This window comes from Propithecus coquereli, unplaced genomic scaffold (assembly GCF_000956105.1).
Source record: "Propithecus coquereli isolate 6110/MARCELLA unplaced genomic scaffold, Pcoq_1.0 Scaffold374, whole genome shotgun sequence".
In the NCBI taxonomy this organism is placed as follows: domain Eukaryota; kingdom Metazoa; phylum Chordata; class Mammalia; order Primates; family Indriidae; genus Propithecus; species Propithecus coquereli.
In genome coordinates this window covers 48,252-68,424 of record NW_012149441.1, presented here as the reverse complement: position 1 = coordinate 68,424, position 20,173 = coordinate 48,252, and the positions used below count along the sequence as shown (strand labels likewise).

General features: G+C 37.4%; 1 protein-coding gene across 1 annotated transcript in view; it reads left to right on the top strand.

Annotated features, from left to right (window-relative positions):
* Positions 1-16,283, top strand: part of LOC105816473 (teneurin-3-like) — a 226,548-nt gene extending 210,265 nt beyond the window's left edge. Inside the window, exons 3-4 of the mRNA XM_012651907.1 lie at positions 12,879-13,157; positions 16,088-16,283. Coding sequence (XP_012507361.1) covers positions 12,879-13,157; positions 16,088-16,092 — 284 coding nt within the window. The 3' untranslated portion in view covers positions 16,093-16,283. The remainder of the gene's footprint in view (positions 1-12,878; positions 13,158-16,087) is intronic.
* Positions 16,284-20,173: the final 3,890 nt, after the last annotated feature.

The following is a 20,173-nucleotide window of genomic DNA, read 5'->3' as shown; positions in this document are numbered from 1 at the left end:
CATCTGGAAGAACATAAAATTGGACCCATATCTCTCAGCATATTCAAAAATAAATGAAGATGGATTAAAGACAAATGTAAAAAATAAAGCAGTAAGAATTCTAGAAGTTAATTTGGGAGACTGAATTAGATAGGAATGACTTGAGCCACGAGTAGCAGAAAGCTCCAAAAACAGTGGCTTAACACTGAAGAGAATTATTTTCTTACAAAACCAGAGGTGCAGACATAGATTGTCTAGCCGGGCTCAAAGATGCTATCAGGGACCCAGGTTCCTTCTACCTTTTTTTGCTCAGCCATCCTTAGCACGTGGCTTTTGTCCCATGGGCCCCCAGTGGCTGCTGTGTGTTCATACTCCTGTTGGAATAAGGACGAACACAAGGGTGAGAAGGCCTTCTCCATATTATACTAGTTTGTTTTATCCCCTGAGACTTCTTTCTACTTCTCTTTTTTCAGAACTGTTATACATGACCATACTTAGCTGCGCTAGAAGAGGAAAGACTTGCTATTTTTGCTGCCCAGTCCTTATAGCAGAAGTGACGAGGAGAAAGAGGTTGTTAGTCCACATAGCCTGTCCCAGGGACTCCATGTACACGTCAAGAGTAGGGAAGACCATCCTAATGAAAACAGAAAACCCAGAAGAAAAGATAGGCTTCGATGACTATTTTTTTTTCATTTAAAACCTCTTATATGTAAATCAAAATACCCAGAAACAAAACCATTATGTAGGAACATATATTTATAATCCACGTGACATATATAAGGTTTATATCTATGTATGCTGAGTGACCTGTACGAATTGAAAATAGAAAGGTGGACGACCCAATGGGAAGATGGCATGCCTAGACAGTTCACAGAAGAGAAATTCAAATGGTCGGTAAACATGAAAGGCGAATCAGTTGTCCTATTAGTGTGGGAAAGGCGGCAGCAAACCCCAAATTCTACGTCCCCACTGTACAACTCCTATCCTGGTAGCCTTCATTGAGCGTTCATTTATCTAGGTGAGCACCAGTGATTTGCTCAGGAAGTCCCTCCCAGCTGGGTGAGGAGGAAATCAGCGGGAGAGGCTGCTGTAGGAGATGTCTTCCTGGTTGGAATTCTGAGCACATTTTTTCGGAGACAGTCTTGTACATCGAATCCATGCTCTAGTGTACTGTTCATCCAGTTCTTCATTTAGATACAGATAACTAAATAGATCTCTGTGTTCCATCCTGGCATCCTACAAGTTGTTTTCATGGGAAAACATATACCGCTCCTTATCAACTTCTAAACACAGTGCATTACTAAAGTGAAGACATGGTGTACTGTTGTGAAGTTTTGGCTTAGGAAGAAGCAAGACAACCAAACCACCTGATTTATGAAAGCTTTACTCAAAACTTTACTCAAAAACTCCTATAAAAGTATGTGAAATAAACAAAATCTATCTATAGAATTACCACCCCCCATAAAAAAAACTGAAAGAAAGAAAAGAAGAAAACTGCAAAATATTAACAGAGGTTGCATTCAGAGAGTGGGGCTATGAAAGAAAACCTTCCGATTTTAAATCACCAAAAGTCAAAAGCAAAAAATAATTCCTGCTTCAGAACCTCAGTGGGTTGGATCTACATGTTGGGGGCTGCAGAAGAAAAGCACCTTTCCAGAAGGCCAGATGTAGCTTGCTAATGTTCACACTGTCCTGATGCTTGATTTTTGATTCAGCATGAATCCCCAGACAAGGTGTTTAAGGGAGGAGCCAGGTCAGAAGGTAGCATCATGCCTTTCATTTATTTTAGGAAATATAAAGCAGAAGTCTCTGGTGCTAAAGGAAATTTTAACCCTTGTGACGCATGCTTTTTCCCAAGGCCTTTTGTCTTCCATGTGTTCCTCCTGGGACTCTTGATGCTATCGTTCTCAGCTTTGTTTCACATACCATTGTGCTGCCTTCTTTCTGCCTCTGCATAAATTTATATGGTTAGGAGATCTTTGAGATCCTTTAAGTCCATTTTATATATGAGGAATACTGAGACCCATACATGTTAAAATGTTTACTTAGTCAATAGCTGGTGAGTTCCAGGGCCAGGAATAACCAGAGTTAAATTCCAATCATTTTTATACTCCTTCATCTTTCTAATTTCCACTGGAAAACCACAGTAAAAAACTAAACACGTTCTTGAATATCCTCACAAACTTGAGGTAGGCAAAGATATCTTAGAAAGGTCATAAAAAGAATAAATGTAAAAGAAAAAATTGGTCTGGGCTTAGTGGCTCACTCTTGTAATCCCAGCACTTTGGGAGAGCAAGGTGGGAGGATCGTTTGAGGCCAGGAGTTCAAAGTTGCAGCGAGCTATGATTGTGTCACTGCACTCCAGCCAGGGCAACACAGCATGACCCTGTCTCTTAAAAAAAAAAAAAAGAAAAAAATTGATAAATGAGACTTTATCAAATTAAAAAGTTCTGTTTATCAGACAGTACCTTTAAGAAAACGAAAGGGCAAGCCACAGTCTGGGAGAAATCTATCATTTATCTATCTATTTATCTATCTATCTATGACAGAGGATTTGTATCTAGACTATATAAAGAGTGTCTACAAATAAATAACAAAATGATAAATAACCAAATTTAAAAATGGGCAAAAAACTTCTAACAGAATGTCACAGAAAAGATACACGCATGTCTAATAAGCATGAGAAAAAGTGCTCAACATGATTAGCCATCAGGGAGATGAAAATTAAAACCACAATAAGACACTACCACTCACCCATTGGAACAGCTAAAATTAAAAGGATTCACAGCCTAAATATTGGTGAGGATGTGAAACAACTGGGACTCTCATACACCGCTGATGGGAATGTAAAAGGTAAAATGGCACAACTGCTTTGGAAACTGGCATTTTCTAATATAAAGTTAAAAATAACATCTCCTTAACCCAGCAATTCATCTCCAAGGATTTACTCAAAACAAATAAAAACTTATGTTCATAGCAGCTTTATTCATAATAGGCCCAAATTGGAATCACCAAGGGAATGGATTTAACAAATTTTAGTATATTCGTACAGTAGAATACAAGTTGGCAAGACAAAAGAATGAACCACTGATACATGTAACAGCATGAAAGAATCTCAGAAACATTCTGTTAAGCAAAAGGATCCAGAGTACATACTGTATGACTCCATTTATATGAAGTTCAAGAACAGACAAAACTAATCTACCATAAAAGAAATCAGAACAATGGTTGCCTGCAGGGGTGGGGATTGGCTGGGCACGAGAGAACTTTGTGGGCATGAGGAGATGTGCCATATCTTGTTTGGTGTCGTGGTGGATGTATTTGTTAAAACTCACGGAAACATCCACTTTTGATCTATATATTTTCATTGCATGCAAAATTTACCTAAATAGTAATAATTAAAACAAAAGCGAACTAGGCATGTGCAAACAACGGTAGTTGAGTATGGAAAGTTTGGGGTTTGTATTTTTTCTCTCATTCAGCTTCAGCCAGAAGCTGAATCTCACCAGATGAGATTCATCTGGTGCTGGGGGTAGAGTCACACTGTCTCTACTGAACCACGACCACTATCTTATCTTAAACACAACCTCTGCTGTGGTTGCACTATAATGTTTTGCTGGATAAAGACATTTTGCCCATTAAGATAATAGCATACACAACAATATCCAGGATTGTGCTGAGAGAATGAAGAGTTGGGACCAGGCCTTTCAAATATTTTCATCAGTTTCCAAATAGAAAAAGGCCTGTTTTAAGCTCTTAGATATACATTACTTTTAGGGGGGCAATTTTATTACTAGAATATTACGAAAATGATAAGTAGATTTTAAATGCTTCTATACATTGTTCGCTCAAAATAGGTCAAATGAATTGAATTCATATTTCTTAAATGTAGAACATGAAGGTTTGTATAATTTTAAAATGTCATGAATAGCATTGCAGATGTAAAAATAGTATTAATAACTCTTTTGATTAAGATACTAATTATACATCTCTGCACCATTTTACCCTGCTTCGGAAGTGAAATGGAATAAATCATTTCTCTTATTCTTCTTATTTTAATTTTATTTATTTGTGGTTTTTGCATTATGAAAATATATTAAACATTCAGACATGTTGGAAATTGTGAAGGAGGAAGCTTTGAAAGCCAAGAGGAAAATGCTTTTAATTTTAAAGACTGAGATTTAGTTTAGTCTTGGATGCCATTATAGTGAATAATGGGAACTGATCCTAGACTTCAAAAGAAATATGACCATATGGTCCTACCATTCAGCACTTAATGCCGCTATGAATTTCCAGTTAGACCCCAAACTTTTCATTTCCCCTGTGTTCCCCCTCACCTCTGTCATCAGACAAAAACGAAAGGAATCTGAAACCCTTTTTCATGTTTTCTGAAATACTGGTGCTGAGAAAACTTATTTTTGTGAGAATCCGGTTTTATAAAAAGAGACAAAAACCTGAAACATTAAACCTGAAACATTAATCAGATCCACTGGGCTAATTACTGCGACTCCAAAGTTTATTACTTTTAAATATTAACTGCTTAAAATGATTCATTTAGAAATCAAAATGATTAATCCTTCTCAGTCACTATAAATGTCAGCGTCAGGATTAAAGGATTTAGATGGTCATGTTTACTCAACCTTAAATTTCTGTACTTAAAAACACAAGTTAAATAGCTCCAGTTTATCATTGTTTCATGTTAATGGTTTTCCTCTTAGCTCCCTCTTTTAGCTCCCCTGCCTAACTGATTGTTAACTAATTTTGGCTGTTAAGTAGGCAAGTGCTTCTTTGGGCTCTGCGGCCAACCTGCTTTGTGGATTACCTACCAGAAGGTGCGAGCAGATAGATGTAGCTTACAGCCCTCCTCAGGACGCAGTGGGAGTAATCCTTTCCCCCGCCTCGCCCTTTATTGGTCTGATGTCTTGAGCCCCCAGCTTACTGCTAAAATTGTATCTGGTTCCTTGCCATGTTGCCAATTTTGGATCCACGTTGTGAATCGCTGCGGTGCCGCTTCAGTCACAATTATTAAACACCTGCTGCTTTCTGCCAAACCATATGCATACTTACACCAGTACCTACTGCAGTTCCGCTATCAGATAGCAGCAGATACATTGCAGGCGTATTTTCATCACTGGATTTGGATTGTTCTGAAACAATAATTACTAAGTGAAAATAAGTAAATTTATTTTCAGGATATTTTTGATAAAAAAACCATTTCAAAGTTATTTCTCTAATTACAAATGGTTGCAAAAACCACTTTTTTACAGTTGAGCCTATACTTTTTTATAGTTGGGCTTTCATGATACAGGCTTAAGAGATGCTCTTTTTTTACTAGTCAGCAGACTCACAACCTAATGTTTGTCACTTGGGCCACCAAACCTTCCATTCAATATTCATATGTCCTCCCCTGGAGGCCCCACAAATCTTAAAGAAAATGCATCTTCTCCAGGGTCATTCATGCGAATCCTGCTTTCTCAGCTCACAGATGTACCTGGGGTTTTCCCTTCTCACCCACCCTGTTAAGTGCCAAGCCCCAAATTTCCACTGAAAGCTGCTTTGGATACGGTTGCCCAGGGGACACCCTGTAATGGCTTCCATTAGACTTGTGTTTTGAGTAATAAATTAGATTATAAGTATGGTGTACCGTGGTCATTTTCAATGTCCCCTGGAAATCTGAGGTTGTTAGTATGTGGTTGTGGATGTTAACAACATATTAATAAGTAAATTGAGCAAGTAGTTGAAGATATTTGCATTTTATGTACAGAATAAAATGGGGTGGGGAAGTTAAGGTATTTAGTGGGACTTTTAAGTTAGTTTTTTAAAATGTAGTTTTTGGAGAGTCTTATAAGGAAAGATTTATACCCACATTGAAATTTCTATTGCATGTTCAAGGAGAGGTATTCTGTTCAAATGGTGACAAATTTAACAGAAGAAGGTTAAAGAGTTTGGAGCGTCCCATAAAATATGCACTCGGAAATAAAGTCACATATGTTTCTAGTGCCGTGTGATCTTACAATTTGCAAACACAGCACAAGAGGGAACTCTGGCTAAGGTGGTGGTACCACTGATTCCACAAGCACCTAATTAGAAATGTTTGCCCAGTTTGGTGGTTTGTGTTATGCTCAACCCATGGAGGAATGTCACTCCATGCCTGAGAATAAAAAATTCCTTTCAAGCTCACAGCCACCAAGGAAAAGAACTAAAAACAGTTACTGATTGTTTTATTTCTGTGTATTAAATTTATATTGATTCATCCACCCATTTCCCACACTCAGTTTTTGGGGTTGTTACCGGAGGAGAAATGAATGGTTATTCTCCTTTAAAATGACCCCTGTATGATGAAGGAAATGGAGAAAAACAATGCTCCCATGTATCTTACACAAATTTATTTCCTTACAATAAATGAGGAAGGATTTTTAAAACCCAGATTCCCTAAGAAAAGGTAATAAATTAAATTTCTAATTATTGAATAGAAGCTATTAAACAGCAAATCAAGAAAATATATTTGTTTTGTAAAATGAAGATAGGCTTTAATTTTTCTTTATTATGCTTTTTAAATTATTAAAACAATTATAATGAAAAATAAAAATTCAAAAGTATAAAAGAGAATATTACTATTAGTAATTTTCTTCATTGACAGCCCCTTCTAAGTGACCTATTATAGCAATTATATATCCTTCCTCACCTGTATTCATACTCAAAACCACAACCACTTATATAATTTGTTGGTTCTCTTCCTTAGTTTCCAAAAGTAGGATCATGCTATAGACAGTATTATGCAACTTGCATTTTTTTTTTACTTAGAATATATATAAATGGGTTTCCTTCCAGTTCCAAAGACATGGGTCCAAACTCACTCTTTGTTTTAGTGACACAGTATTGCATAGGATGGATATATAACTTACTCAGCCATTCCCTTTCTGGCAGACATTAGGGTTGTTTACATTTTTGCAACAGTGCTATAGTAAACATTTTGTTTGTTAATATTTTGTATATTTGAAATCAGGTGATTTTATTTCTCTAGGATATAGTCCCAAAGGTAGGCTTTCTGGGCTAAAGAGTATTTCTAGTTTTAATAGAAAAATATTTTACAAGCAATAAATGCAGTATAAAAGAAGGCAAAGAAAAATGATGAAATAAAATGATAATGAATTTGCATAGCCGACCCACAGAATCAACTGCTTTTTAAGAGAATAATGATTCTTGTTTGCCCCCTAAATTTTAATGCTAATGACTTATATTGCAACCCCTCATTGCAAACTCCAGGCCTTACTTGCAGTGTGTTATAAAAGAGAACCAGTAGATAATAACATGTATTGGTGAGGACGTGCAGAAATTAAACCCCTCATACACTGCTAGCAGGAATATAAAACAGTGCAGTCACTGTGGAAAACAGTCTGGTGGTTCCTCAAAAGGTTAAACATAGAGCTACTGTAGGATCCAGCAATTCCTCTCCTAGGTATATACCTAAGAGAAAGGAAAACATATGTACACACAAAAATTTGTACACAAGTGTTCCTAGAAGCGTTTTTATAATAGCCAAAATGTGAAAACAACTCAAATGTCCATTAACTGACGAATGGATAGATACAACATGACATGTCCAGACAATGGAATATTATCGGGCCACCAAAAGAAATGAAGTACTGAAACATGCCACTGTTAGGGACAGGTGCAGGTTGGCAGCACTAACCACAGGAAAAGAGGAGGGGGGCAAAAATGAGGAGGCCAATGAACATTTAGAACCTAACCCACAATGGCAGGAACTTGAAGTTAGGGCCTTTTCCTGGCCAAGAGCATGCGCAGAAACCAGGAGCTCAGGTCCAAAGTTGACCTTTTCCCCATTAACATGTATCAGCATAGTAAAAATCACACCCATCAGAGCCATGAAGGTTTATAATTGTCATGGCAACCACTGGAAGTTACCCTGTAAGGATAAAATTGGGGAGGGCCCTTAGTTCTAAGAACTCACCACCCTTTTCCCAGGAAAGTAATAATATTCCACCCACCATTTAGCATATCATAAGGTGTAGACAGAAAAGTAAAAGTGTGATAAGACCGCAGAGTCTTCCCTACTCACGGAGATAGACCCATTTCCCCTCAGGGAATGTACTTTCACTTTCTATTCTATACTGAAAAGCCTGCAATAAATGCTGCTTGTGTGGAAATGGGGTGTCTATCATCTCTCTGTCGCACCGGCCCGGCTTGTGATTCTTCCAAGCCAGGAGCCAAAGAACCAGGGAAACACCCTCTAAAAATTCAACGCTGACACTATAAGATGGATGAACTTTGAAAACATTATGCTAAGTGAAAGGAGCCAGTCACAAAAGACCACATATTGTAAGATCTCCTGTATTTGAAATGTCCAGGATAGGAAATCTATCGAGACAGAAATAGAGTAGTGGTTGCCTAGGGCTGGGAGGGGGCAGGGGGCAAGGGAAAATGGGGGGTAGCTGATAATTGGTATGAGGTTTCTTTTTGGGGTGATAAAATTTTCCTAAAATTGATGTGGTCCTAATTGCAAAACTCTGTGAATATAACAGAAACCATTGAACTGTACATTTTAAATTGTTACATTGCATGCTATGTGAGTTATAGTTCAATAAAGCTATTTATTAAAAAAAAAAAAAAAAGAACAAACAAGCAAGACAGAGAGAGAGAGAGAGAAAGCCAAATTTAGACATCACAGAAACCCAGACATTAGAGGGAAGAAAAGACCCTCCCCCCGGGGTGCTGTAGTCACCCTGTGGAACTCTGAGACTTCCCCCTCATGTAGAATCTTTTTCTTTTCAACTCATTCAAGAGGTAGTAGACGTCTTGCCCATTGGTGATCATCGCTCTGACTGCAGCTTTGAAAACTCCCTCGCTGCTCTGACTGGGTTATAGACACTGTGAGAAGAAGGCCAAACAGCGAACCCATTTTTCCAATCCCCTGCTTTTAGTAAAGGGGTGGCTGTTCTGTGTGCCCAGCTCATTTGAAGTACTTGTCCTTATACCATCCTTCCCATTTTGTCACACACCCTCACTCATTTTTTAAAATGTGCAAGTTTTTTTAATTTTTAAAGTTTGTTTATGTATTTATTTATTTATTTATTTGTTTTGACAGAGTCTCGCTCTGTCACCCTGGCTGGAGTACAGTGGTGTCATCATAGTTCACTGCAACCTCTAACTCCTGGTCTCAAGCAATCCTCCTTCCTCAGCCTCTTGAGTAGCTGGGACTACAGGCGTGCTCCACCATGCATGGCTGGTTTTCTATTTTTAGTAGAGACTCGGTGTCATTCTTGCTCAGGCTGGTCTGGAACTCCTGGCCTCAAGTGATCCTCCTGCCTCAGCCTCCCAAAGTGCTAGGATTACAAACGTGAGCCACCATGCCTGGCCTAAAATGTGCGACTTTTTAAATACAACCTGCCTAGGTTGTGTTTTTTCTTTTGTAGATTTTCAAATTTGTTAGTGTGGTAAAACAAAAATGCCTGATTGAATCCAAGCTAACCTTGCCTTTTAATCACGGTGAATTCCATCCTCAGGGGTACTTTGTTCTTGCTACAATTTATTGTTTTGGTGATTTTTCACATTGTAATGGGAAACTCCTCTGTTGTTGGCCCTGCTGATCAAGGTTACCAAAATTCAATGCATGGGAGATAACCATTTATTTTGCCTGTCTTGTCCAAACTGAATTAATATAAAGACTGTAAGAGGCAAAGAAAGAAATGAAGATAATGGTGTTAGAACTGTTGCAAGCAGCACAAGACGTTTACAATATGAAGAAACCATGGAAAGTAAGAATCGAGCGTTTGTTCCTTGAAGCCAGAGCTGACTTTAAGCAGGATTGTCAAGTGTGCAGCCTGGTCCCAGAGGCATCTCAGCTGCCTCGTCCTACCTGTCTCTTTCCACTTCTCTGCGTTGCCAAAAAGTCCTCCCAACAAGCCCAGCCCAGGCCTCCCACATCTTCATACCTCAGCCAAGTGTCTCCCCTTCTAGCCAGGGAATTTTCTTCTCTCCATCTTCCCTGTACTTGTCAAAACTGCAGATGTTTTCCATTAAGTATAGCCTATCTTGCTAAACATTGCTAGATGGTGGAAAATAATCTAGTAGACTAATTTATTTGAGTTTAAGGTTAGATCTCCCCGGGGGTGTTTGCATTAAAACAAGGGATCCTTAAAACAAAAATCCTTAGCCAACCAGGAGAATTGATGACAATAGAATTTGAAGCAGTGAGGCAGGTCTGGGGTCGAGAGATTTTTGAATGAAGGCAATTGCTTAACTAAAAGTCAGTCGACTTTGGTGGTGGTGTGGCTGTTTGAAAATGCTCCTCTCCCCATCCTCAAATTACACATTTTCTATGATTATTAATTATGTTTGTGAAGGTATTTATCTTTAAGCCATTTTTTCCTTTAGCCCTTGTTTATGCTAGTCACATTTACGTAAACTATCTTCTAAAACCAAATCATGACAGCCCTGAAAGATGGAAAAAAAAAAAATGGTTAAGTCATTTGAACAGAAGTAGTGAGTGGCTGTAACCTAGGTCCATCTGAGGCCAAGTTTAATGTTCTTTCCTAGGGGAAACAAAAACAAACCTTTTAATTCAGTAAGGAGATCTAACAGGGATTCCTGCTGTTGTGCTTGCTTTTTAGCTTGCATTTCAGAAATAGCCCTTAAGAGTTCTGAATCATTGTGAGACATTGACTTCAGAGGGTCAGATGTTCCTGGAGTTTGGGATACACATACCAGTTCATAGGGCTGATGTGTTGTATATTTAGTTGCAAAGTGAACTGTGTTTACATACCTGGATAACAAATAAAGATTGCAGCTTTCTGCTTTCCTTCACCTCATAGATTTTCGCATCAAGATGGCAGTAGTGTGAAAAGTCAATATTGGAAAATGTTTCAAGTTACGTTTCAGAGATTAGAGAGGGAGTTCTTATCATCTTTTAACTTCCCTTTTCTTTTTATTCTCTAATGTGGGCACCTTCCAAAATAGAGGAAAGATGCTGAGGACCTTATCCTTTATTTTTCCCTTCTTTAAAAATTATTTTGTATTCTTATTTTGAAAAACCGGCATGTTTGATGGCAATATTTAAATGCTTTAGAGCACTCCCCCCATTTTAAACATGACATGTAAATAGCAATAGGTAAGCTCTTCTGCAGCAATTCCATTGACTGTCCACGATGACATTGGCCTTGTTTAGATTGACTTGCACAAGTACAGTTTGCACTGATTCTTTTAAAATACTGACAATACCATGTCTTACCTCAGTGAGCTCACCCGCTTTCTCACTGTTCAACGGGGAAGCCCTTTTTCCTTTTTTCTCTTCTTTCTTCTTCTTTTTTTTTTTTTTTGACATACTTTTTGGTTCAGATACTTATTCACATCTCTCTGATAAGCACAGTTTGATTTGCAGCTAATTGTAGCAACCGATTTTCATTATTCATGAGTGTCATTGTCGGAATCCATTTGGAAGTCTGACCGAGATAAAGCCGATTCCAACTTCTGATATAGCCACAGCAATAAAGCAATTAACCACGCTAGTTAAAATGTGCTGAGGCCTGGAGGGTGCTAATGTCTTTACAACCAAATATTTACTACATTGTCCATTACGTTTGATTTATTTCCTACAAGATTTGACATGTTATAATTTTATCACAAATAATTTATAATGCCCTCTTTTAAAAAAATATATAATGAATGTTTCTCATATCAGCCTATTAGCTTTAAAATGTTCATAGATTTAAGAGACAGAAGTAGGAAAATAAAAATATGAGTAATATAAATGCCTAATATTCTTAAAAGGTTTGGTTATTAGATGGTACCTTTTAAATCAGTCTTTGCCATACTATCATTCTTTACTATTATGTGTTCTGATTCAGGTCGGTACCTAATTCTCAGACTTTACCACGTCAACAAAAGACAAGCAATGGAAGAGCCATGCATATGCATCCTATGAGCAAACATTTTTCTCACTCTTCTCATCCATAGTATCATAAAACATCTGTGAGATTTCAAGAATAAATACAGGATTGGAAAAGTCATTAATAACAGCAGTCATTTTAAAGTGTCACCTAATTTAAACACTTTTGCTTTAAGTTATTGCAGTGTCATGAGTTTTATTATGCTCGATTTATTAGTAAAGGCCTGCAGAGTTCACAGCCATTTATTTTTCAGGGAACTTGATTTTGTCATTAATTTTTAAATACGTAATACTCCCGCTTTATTTTTAGAGTGCACTTTATTTGCAAAAATTGGTTTACTCTGATCAATACAGATGTTTTCAAGTGTTTATTAAAAAGTCTAGAAAGTCAAAGATATCCAAAATGTGCTGCAGATTTTCAAGACAAAGTTTAGTGTGTGTATCCACACATACTACATGTTTATATTAGCTGCTAAGTTAAGGTGGGAAGAATAATAAAACCGATGAAGCTCCTGTTCTATTTAACGAGTAATTTATTCTTGAGGGAAGTCTTTTTCTCTTCCAAAGGAGTGACATCTTGGAGGGAAAAGACTATTGTTTAGGACTAAAGGCAGGACGCAGAAAATAATTCTGACAATTTCTATTGCTTCATAAGTCTGCTAAGCAAAATTCTATCAGTGGTCACTAATGCTTTCTGTGGGTTGAGTTCTCATGGTTGGTGCCACCTTACTTGCCCATCTCTCTGGAGGTGCTTATGGTCTTAAACAGGTAACAAAGGAGCTCTAAGCTGGGGCCAACCTCACCTCCCATAATTGCACACACTTGACCATATGCCATGCAAAGCTAATGTAAACACCTGGTGCTGATAGCTGAACAGCTTGAATGCTTGAGTGTTTATTTCAGGGAAACTTTCTTTAAAAATATTAAAAAAAAAAAAAAAATCTAACCCTAAACATATACTCACCAGTTGTTATCTTTTTTTCCCCCTAATTAGGACAGAATTTTACCCTAAGGCAGTTAGGAGTTTGTGAACCAGCAACTCGAAGAGGACTGGCATTTTGTGCGGAAATGGGGCTCCCCCACAGAGGTTACTCTATCAGTGCAGGGTCAGATGCTGACACTGAAAATGAAGCAGTGATGTCCCCAGAGCATGCCATGAGACTTTGGGGCAGGGGGGTCAAATCGGGCCGCAGCTCCTGCCTGTCAAGTCGGTCCAACTCAGCCCTCACCCTGACCGATACGGAGCACGAGAACAAGTCCGACAGTGAGAACGGTAAGTTTCATTTTTTGCTTTATAATGTCGGCGTTCAGTGCTTCTGTTTTGGTTGACTCTGGGGGCGTGTTTTCCTTCCTGTCTTCCTTCCTCCCATCCTTCTTTCTCTTTCTTTCTTCTTCCTTTCTTTTTGTTTTAATGCACTGGAATCCAAGAAATGTCCTTGAATAATGCATTTTTTTTTCCTGGAAAAGAAAATCAATATTCGACGTCAGATTGTTAAATTAGGCAAGCAGTCTATGATATGTTAGCTATAGTTTTGAAAAACAGTTTAATCGTGTACAGGAAAAAAAAAGATTAGCTTCGACTTATCTTGGCCCATGTCACCTGTTATCCTCTGTGGAGTAGGAAAGCAAGTGTTGATAACATTTACCCCAGAGCCATCTTGCAATCAAAGATGTCTTTGTAGATTCCTCTTGAAGATATCTCAAAGAAGTTGCAGAATCTTAGAATGGATGAGTGAGCATACAGAATAGTTTATTAACAGGGCTCGAGTGATTGAAGAACAAATTTGATCATGCTTTAGACTTACTGGTTGATGAGAGCAATTGAAATCTCGGTAAAGACGGAGAGCGTGGCCTTTGATGTGCTTTGGGGACTGGATTACTGTGCAATTAAATCCACACACAAAAATTGGATTTCAGGATAGCCAAATAGCAGCTTTGTATATTGTAAGAAAAGAGTCTTTATAAATTATCAGGACTTTTTTCCTCTTGCCAATGCAGGATAATTAAAAAAAAAAAAAAAAAAACAGTTAATTTATATGCAATAACAAATTGTAAAGAAAACTTAATTTTTAGTCAGTATTGCTTCTAGGAAGAATTGGGGCATTGGTGCCAATGCACCAGACAACAAAAAATCATTTCTGCTTCCACTTTTAATATTAACAGTGCACTTGCTACTTCAGTCTAGTTATTGATGCTATGCATATCCGATGCATCAAAAAGCAAAGAGAAAATTAAACTGGAAGAATTGCATGACATTTGAAAAGAAAAATGCTTGTTTTATCAATGATATTTCAATTTTATTATTTATTGGGCAACTTTGTCAGCTTTGCTTTGTAATAAGAGAGCAGATCTATTGTTAGCTTTCAGTTTTAGCGAAGTCTCAGTATGAAGTGGTTCCTGGTGCTTCTCACTATTTATTAGAAATGCTTCCTTTCTATTCATGAAAAAGTCTAAGTTAAACCAACGCAAACAATTCCTTATCTTCTGTAGAATACTTTAGTGCATTAAACCAAAGTCAAGACCAATTAATAACAGGTACCCAATATCTTCATTTTGGAAGTGTAGCTCTTGGTGGAGACTGGCATTATTCCAGGCCAAAGAGTAAACAAGGACAGTTATTTGTGACAAAATGAGTCTTAGGATCAGGCAGACAATTCTTGGGATCAGCTAATCCATTCCCTGCAGTAACTCTGTGTTTATGTCAGTTTTCATAGTGGATTCCGAAGTCACTGGCCTTAAATACATACAATATTGCTTCCTGTCCAGCTGCACTTCATATAACGCTTCTTGAGCAATTGCAGGTACAATGGCTGTATTCAAATGTAGCATGTGGAATTTGATTTTCTTAAACAATAACATTTGTGATGTTATAGGAAAGAATAGAAGGCAGCAGGATAATGCCATCGGTTCTGCTCATCTGCATCCTAGATCATCCATATCTGTATCTATTAAATATTTTTCACATTGGGTCAGTTTGCCCTTTGCACCCAAAACCTCTGTAGCATCTCTCTTTCTCTTCTCTCATAAGAAGCGTATCTTGTTATGGTATCTATGTTGGTAAAATATAAACTAATTTTATTTTTTTTAATTATATATCTGCTAGAACTATCTCACAGTGAATTCCCAAACACATGCCATTTTTTTTTCTTTTCACAAAATAGAAAACTACAAACTTTATGACCTTTAGTTAACGGAATATAATATCCAAGTATTTGGGAGGAGAGGAGGAAGACGTTTGAGTTTCTCACACCACTGCCCTTCTCCATTTGCATGGATTATTCCTAACTAGAGGATGAACTGGTTCCCCCAGGAATCTCATAGCCCTTGTTCTTTGGGTGATGTGAAGACATGAAAAGTTTCAGGCTTTCATTTCTCCAAGTGGTGGTTAGGAAGCAGAATGAAGAGAGACAGGGAGACTGTCAAGAGCCTTGCCTTGAAATTCAGAACATTCTGCAGCATTTGTTGAGAGTAAACAGGTCAGCCAAGTTAAGAGTATAAAGTGTCAAAAGCAACGTTTGTAGAGTTGGGCAAAGTGATGACTTAAACTTGTGTTTACTCTTTTCCCAAGGTTTGGTTGTGGTTGTTTTTTTAAACAACATTTTGGTGGTCTAAGAATTCCCAATGAGAGCAGTTTTAAGGAAGGAAACAAAAGAGGAAATAAAATAGATACGTTATCTTAATGAATACTAGCTATTTCATATATTTAATGTATATGTCCATAGGAACATTTCAGATTAATTTATTTGTTCTGAAATTTCAGTGATTACTCAGAAGGAACAAGATTTCATTTAAAGTAATTAATTACATTAAGATATGGGGAAGTATAATTTTCTGAGGTATTTAGCAGAAGACCTTGTAATTTTTAATTGTGTTGTTAAATAAGAGCATCGAGAATTTTTTCCTGGTATAAAAAATTATGGGTTTTTTTCCCCTTAAGTTGGGTTTAGTAAGAATTAAAATTTTCAATCATACACAGGTTCTTGTAACATCTTTACAAACAATATCCTCAAAACATACATATTTTTACTTTTCTTAGTACTTCTAGTCAAATAGTTCTAATATAAAATTACTAAAATAATCCAACTCTACTCTCCTCAGATATTTTAAATTGCTCTAACATTAAAGGCTGTTGATTGTCTGGTTATATTTTGCCCTGACTCTTCATTTCTTTTCATTGCCTAATTTTATTCATTTTTGTACTAGTTTGAGATGTGTCCTTGGAAGTTCTATTATATCACTAAAGGTTGAAATGAGAAGGACATGGGTAAAATAACTCACCAAAAGGAAGCTAATTTAAGAACCAGACACTGATTTGTTTTCATTTGGTTTAACATCATGGGAGTTTTTGTTGACTGTTTTCATCATTTGGAATAACTGTGAATGAGGCTGTTTTCCCCAGGAAAAAAAAACGTTATTAAACATTTGTAAAATTATGCAAGCGGAGTGGCTGATGTTCTAGTTATAACTTCAAAGGAGAATTTAGTCACTAAAAGGGATTAGATTTCATTTATTTATTGATAAGGAGGCCACCAGTTCAAGCTAAGAAGGCGCTAGGACTGCTGTGAGGCTAATGAAATTTTGATGGCCTGAGCATCCCACAAGAGTCAGAGAACATTCGGACCATGTCACACAGCTCCATGTTAGCAGAGGCTCAAAACAAGTGAAAAGGTTTATTCTTTTTGCAAAACTAACTCTTCACCAACCATGGGGGATTTGAAGTTAAAAAGAATTTCAAGAGAAAATTTTGTTACAGTATATTGCATTTCATATGGAATTCCAAATGTTAATCTTGTTCCAAATTAAGAATATGGAAGAAGTTCTTTCTTGACACACAATGATTGTTGAGGTGTCGTTGTAAGTCAACTGCCACACACCAGGGCAAACGCTGGAGGGGCAGTGATTTGTGACCACCTATTAACAGCAGTTCCAGGGAGCTGATGAGAAGTTACAAAATAAATGTGATGGGACGATTTTACCTAATCAGAGGTAAAATTACCAGTAGGCTCTGGGTTATTTTAATCCTCTTTTCTGTATTTGATGTGTTGTTAAAAGACCCCTGACTGAATTCCCACGATCAGCTTTGCAAGTCCTATAATCTGATCTCTATTCCAAATATCTATTTAAATGTCAGGAAGAAAGAATCTTTTACATTTTTTTCAAAACATCAATCTTTAAGCTTTAAAAAAATGTTTGCGTGGAGAGTAACTCGGACTATCAAGAGACGTGCAGAAAACCCAAAGAGGGATGAGGACGTTGTGTGTATCAAGAAAATAAGAACCAGAAGTCATCGGGACAGTGAAGATATTTAGCAAAGAAATGTAAGTAGGGAAAAGATATATTAAAGTTAGTTTTGTGATATAAATACATAAATACAAATGTTGCATGTGCATCGTTTTCTAGAAAAAGCTGAGCATATATTATCCTTTGTCATCCAGCAGGGGTTGTCGTGAAAGGTGCCTGGATTCAGATTCACACTGGTCAGGGTTCAAATTCTTTCATTCCTCCCCTGAGACTGTTTCCTCCTGAATCACCCAGAGGGGGAGTTCTCAACTTTTCTGTCTCTGTCTGTGACTTCGTCAGTTGCAGTGCTAGTTCCCGCCCTGTGGTGCTCTCCCGTTGGAGATCCCTCACCTTGCTCCTTCTCCCCACCTCCTCTACCTCTTAGTGCCCCGTGGAGAGAGATGACCTTTGATGTCAGGCAGGCAGGGGGAGTTGGCACTGCTCTCCCACCTCATCATGACTCGGGACCACGGGTGCCCCGTTGAGGGCAGTGATTGAGAGCACGTTGTCCGCAGGCAGCCCCCTGGTTTTGTATTGGCACCACCACCTCCCAGCTGTGGGACCCTGGGTAAGTCACGTAACCCTCCCATGCTACAGTTTCCACCTGGGTAAAATAGGGGTAATAGTAAGTAGTATGCAGTCCTATGAGGATTACATGAGCTCTCGTGTGCACTGTGCTTAGAACGGTGTCCGGCCACTAGTGAGTTCCAGTAAGTGTGTGCTCTTATTCATGTTCATCAAAGGTGAAAAATTATGTCCTCCTTAAGTGGTTATGAAGATTAAGGTGAATCAACAATATCAAGTATCTACATAGTTTTGGCCCACAGTAAATGTTCCCTCTTCCCACTCTCCCCACTCTCTTAACCACACCCCCGCCTCCCAGCCTGAGTCCAGGGTTTTGGCAAGATGAGGGAGAACTAATGGTCTCCTCCAGAGAAGGCTCAGATAATTTTCACAGTCTGGAATTTCTGTCACCATTTATTGACTCTCTTATTTTCCTCCAAAACCCCACATCCTTTTTAATTTACTGTAATTAAATGAATGTACATCGAATGGTGCTGATAATTAGTCTGATGGCTGTAGACTTCAAAGGCTTTAGCATGCTCCTTCCCCTCCTGGCCAAAGGAAATTTCAAAAGTAGGGTTTCCCTCAAAGGCATGTTACTTAGACAGCCAGTCAATTAAAAGGCAATTTAACTGATGCTCATTAGTTCACACAATAAAATAAATCATTCCAGGAAGGCCTCGTTTCTCACCTGGGGTCTTAGCAATGTACCTGTTGTAGGACCGCACTAATGCCACACTAATTGTGCATGATACTTAAGTATTAAGGGCTCATTTGGCTAACAAAAAAGGGTGTAACGTTTTAAAATACAGTGTTTTTCTATGTTATGGATACTTGCTTTGCATAGCTGAAACACTTTTCAGGGAATCAATTTTACTTGTCTGTTGAAATAGTATTTAAAAGTCTACATTCTGTATGGAGAGATAAAGTCTAAAAGTTGAGTTACTGTATTTTAAAAGGAAAAAGGTATACCCTTTAAACCAATGTGATAAATGATTGTAGTGGTACAGTTTACATCAATCTCTCAACAGAGAAATCTAGCTATTTTGCCATCGAAATTTCCATGTCAGGCAGAATATGTTCTCTGGAAGAGTGGGCAGTGCAATTTCTTCTCTTTCTGAGCAACTGCATACCAGTGAGAGAGAGGAAACAGAGGACTCGAGCTCTTCTCTTACCAATTAAGTTGTAGAAGAGTTTGGGAGAAAATGCTAGTGGCCTTGGAGTACCTCGTTATGTCAGTACTTGTGATGCTTCTAGGACAACACAGATGCCATTTCTCTCCTGGCTCTTTTCATGAGGGGATAATCTTTGAGTTTTCTGAAGATAATTTGAACAGTGGTGTACTTTTTTGCCTCACTAACCCAACCTTTCTTTCAGCCTACTTTGGAAATTGATTTTAGGAATTAAGATGGAATTTCATGGCTATAAGAAATACATGGTATTTCAGTGTTATTCTAATTTTATGAGATTCTATTACACCTACTAAACTATAACTTGAATATAAATTCCACTATGGGCCTTCTTCTGGCATGTAATAGTCAATGCTGGCATGGTCTGCTGTTGTAAATTATATTTTATGTTTTAGGTGTTCTGGGCTGTCAAAAATAGCAAAAGTAATATGTTGGTGTGCTTACTAAATCAGACTCAGAATTTCAATCCTGCTTTGCAAAATATGGTTGAATAGTTTCTAATATATAAAAATAGTTACCGTGCCTTGATATGTATACATTGATAGTTTTAATAGTGACTTGTCATTCTTTGAGCAAAAGTTTCCATATTTCACGTAAGGATGAAATATTTTCACTTCGTGGAGATGTAGAAGTCATTCTTGAGCATAGTGTTTACTTTAAATAAAATTCTAAAAAATGTTTAGTTTTATGAAACTAGAATTATGGCTACTATAAAGTCCACTACTATTGTTATTATGTACTTAAGTGTTTCTATATATTTATATTTTTCCATTCTAAGCGCATGTTTGGAAAACTTGGCAGTTTGCTACTCTTCACGTGGGTATTACCATTTCTATGAAACTCAACTTACATTCTAAGTATTTTTGTTTACAATATGTAGAATATATGCTATCTTTGTTTAAATTCTAAGTTCTTTTTAGTTGTAGAGTTGAAGTGAAAGTGAAGCATACTATGCACGTATCAAAACTGATGATGTATGCTATTTTGATTCTTGAATGTGTTTTGATATCCTTGAAAAATCACAGTGGTAGCAGCAAAATTGTTTTAATTAATGAATTGAACAGCAGTGAGTGCTGAATCAGGTTTATTGATGTAATTATCACTGAAATAGAAAAATAAGTGTTAGAGCCATAGAACCTTAGTTTATTTGCCATTCTGAGAGTATTCGAGTGTTTGAAGAGCAACTAATTTTTCATGTGTTATTTAAAGAATATTCTTCTCAAGTCATAATAATTCTGTTTATTAGCATTACATA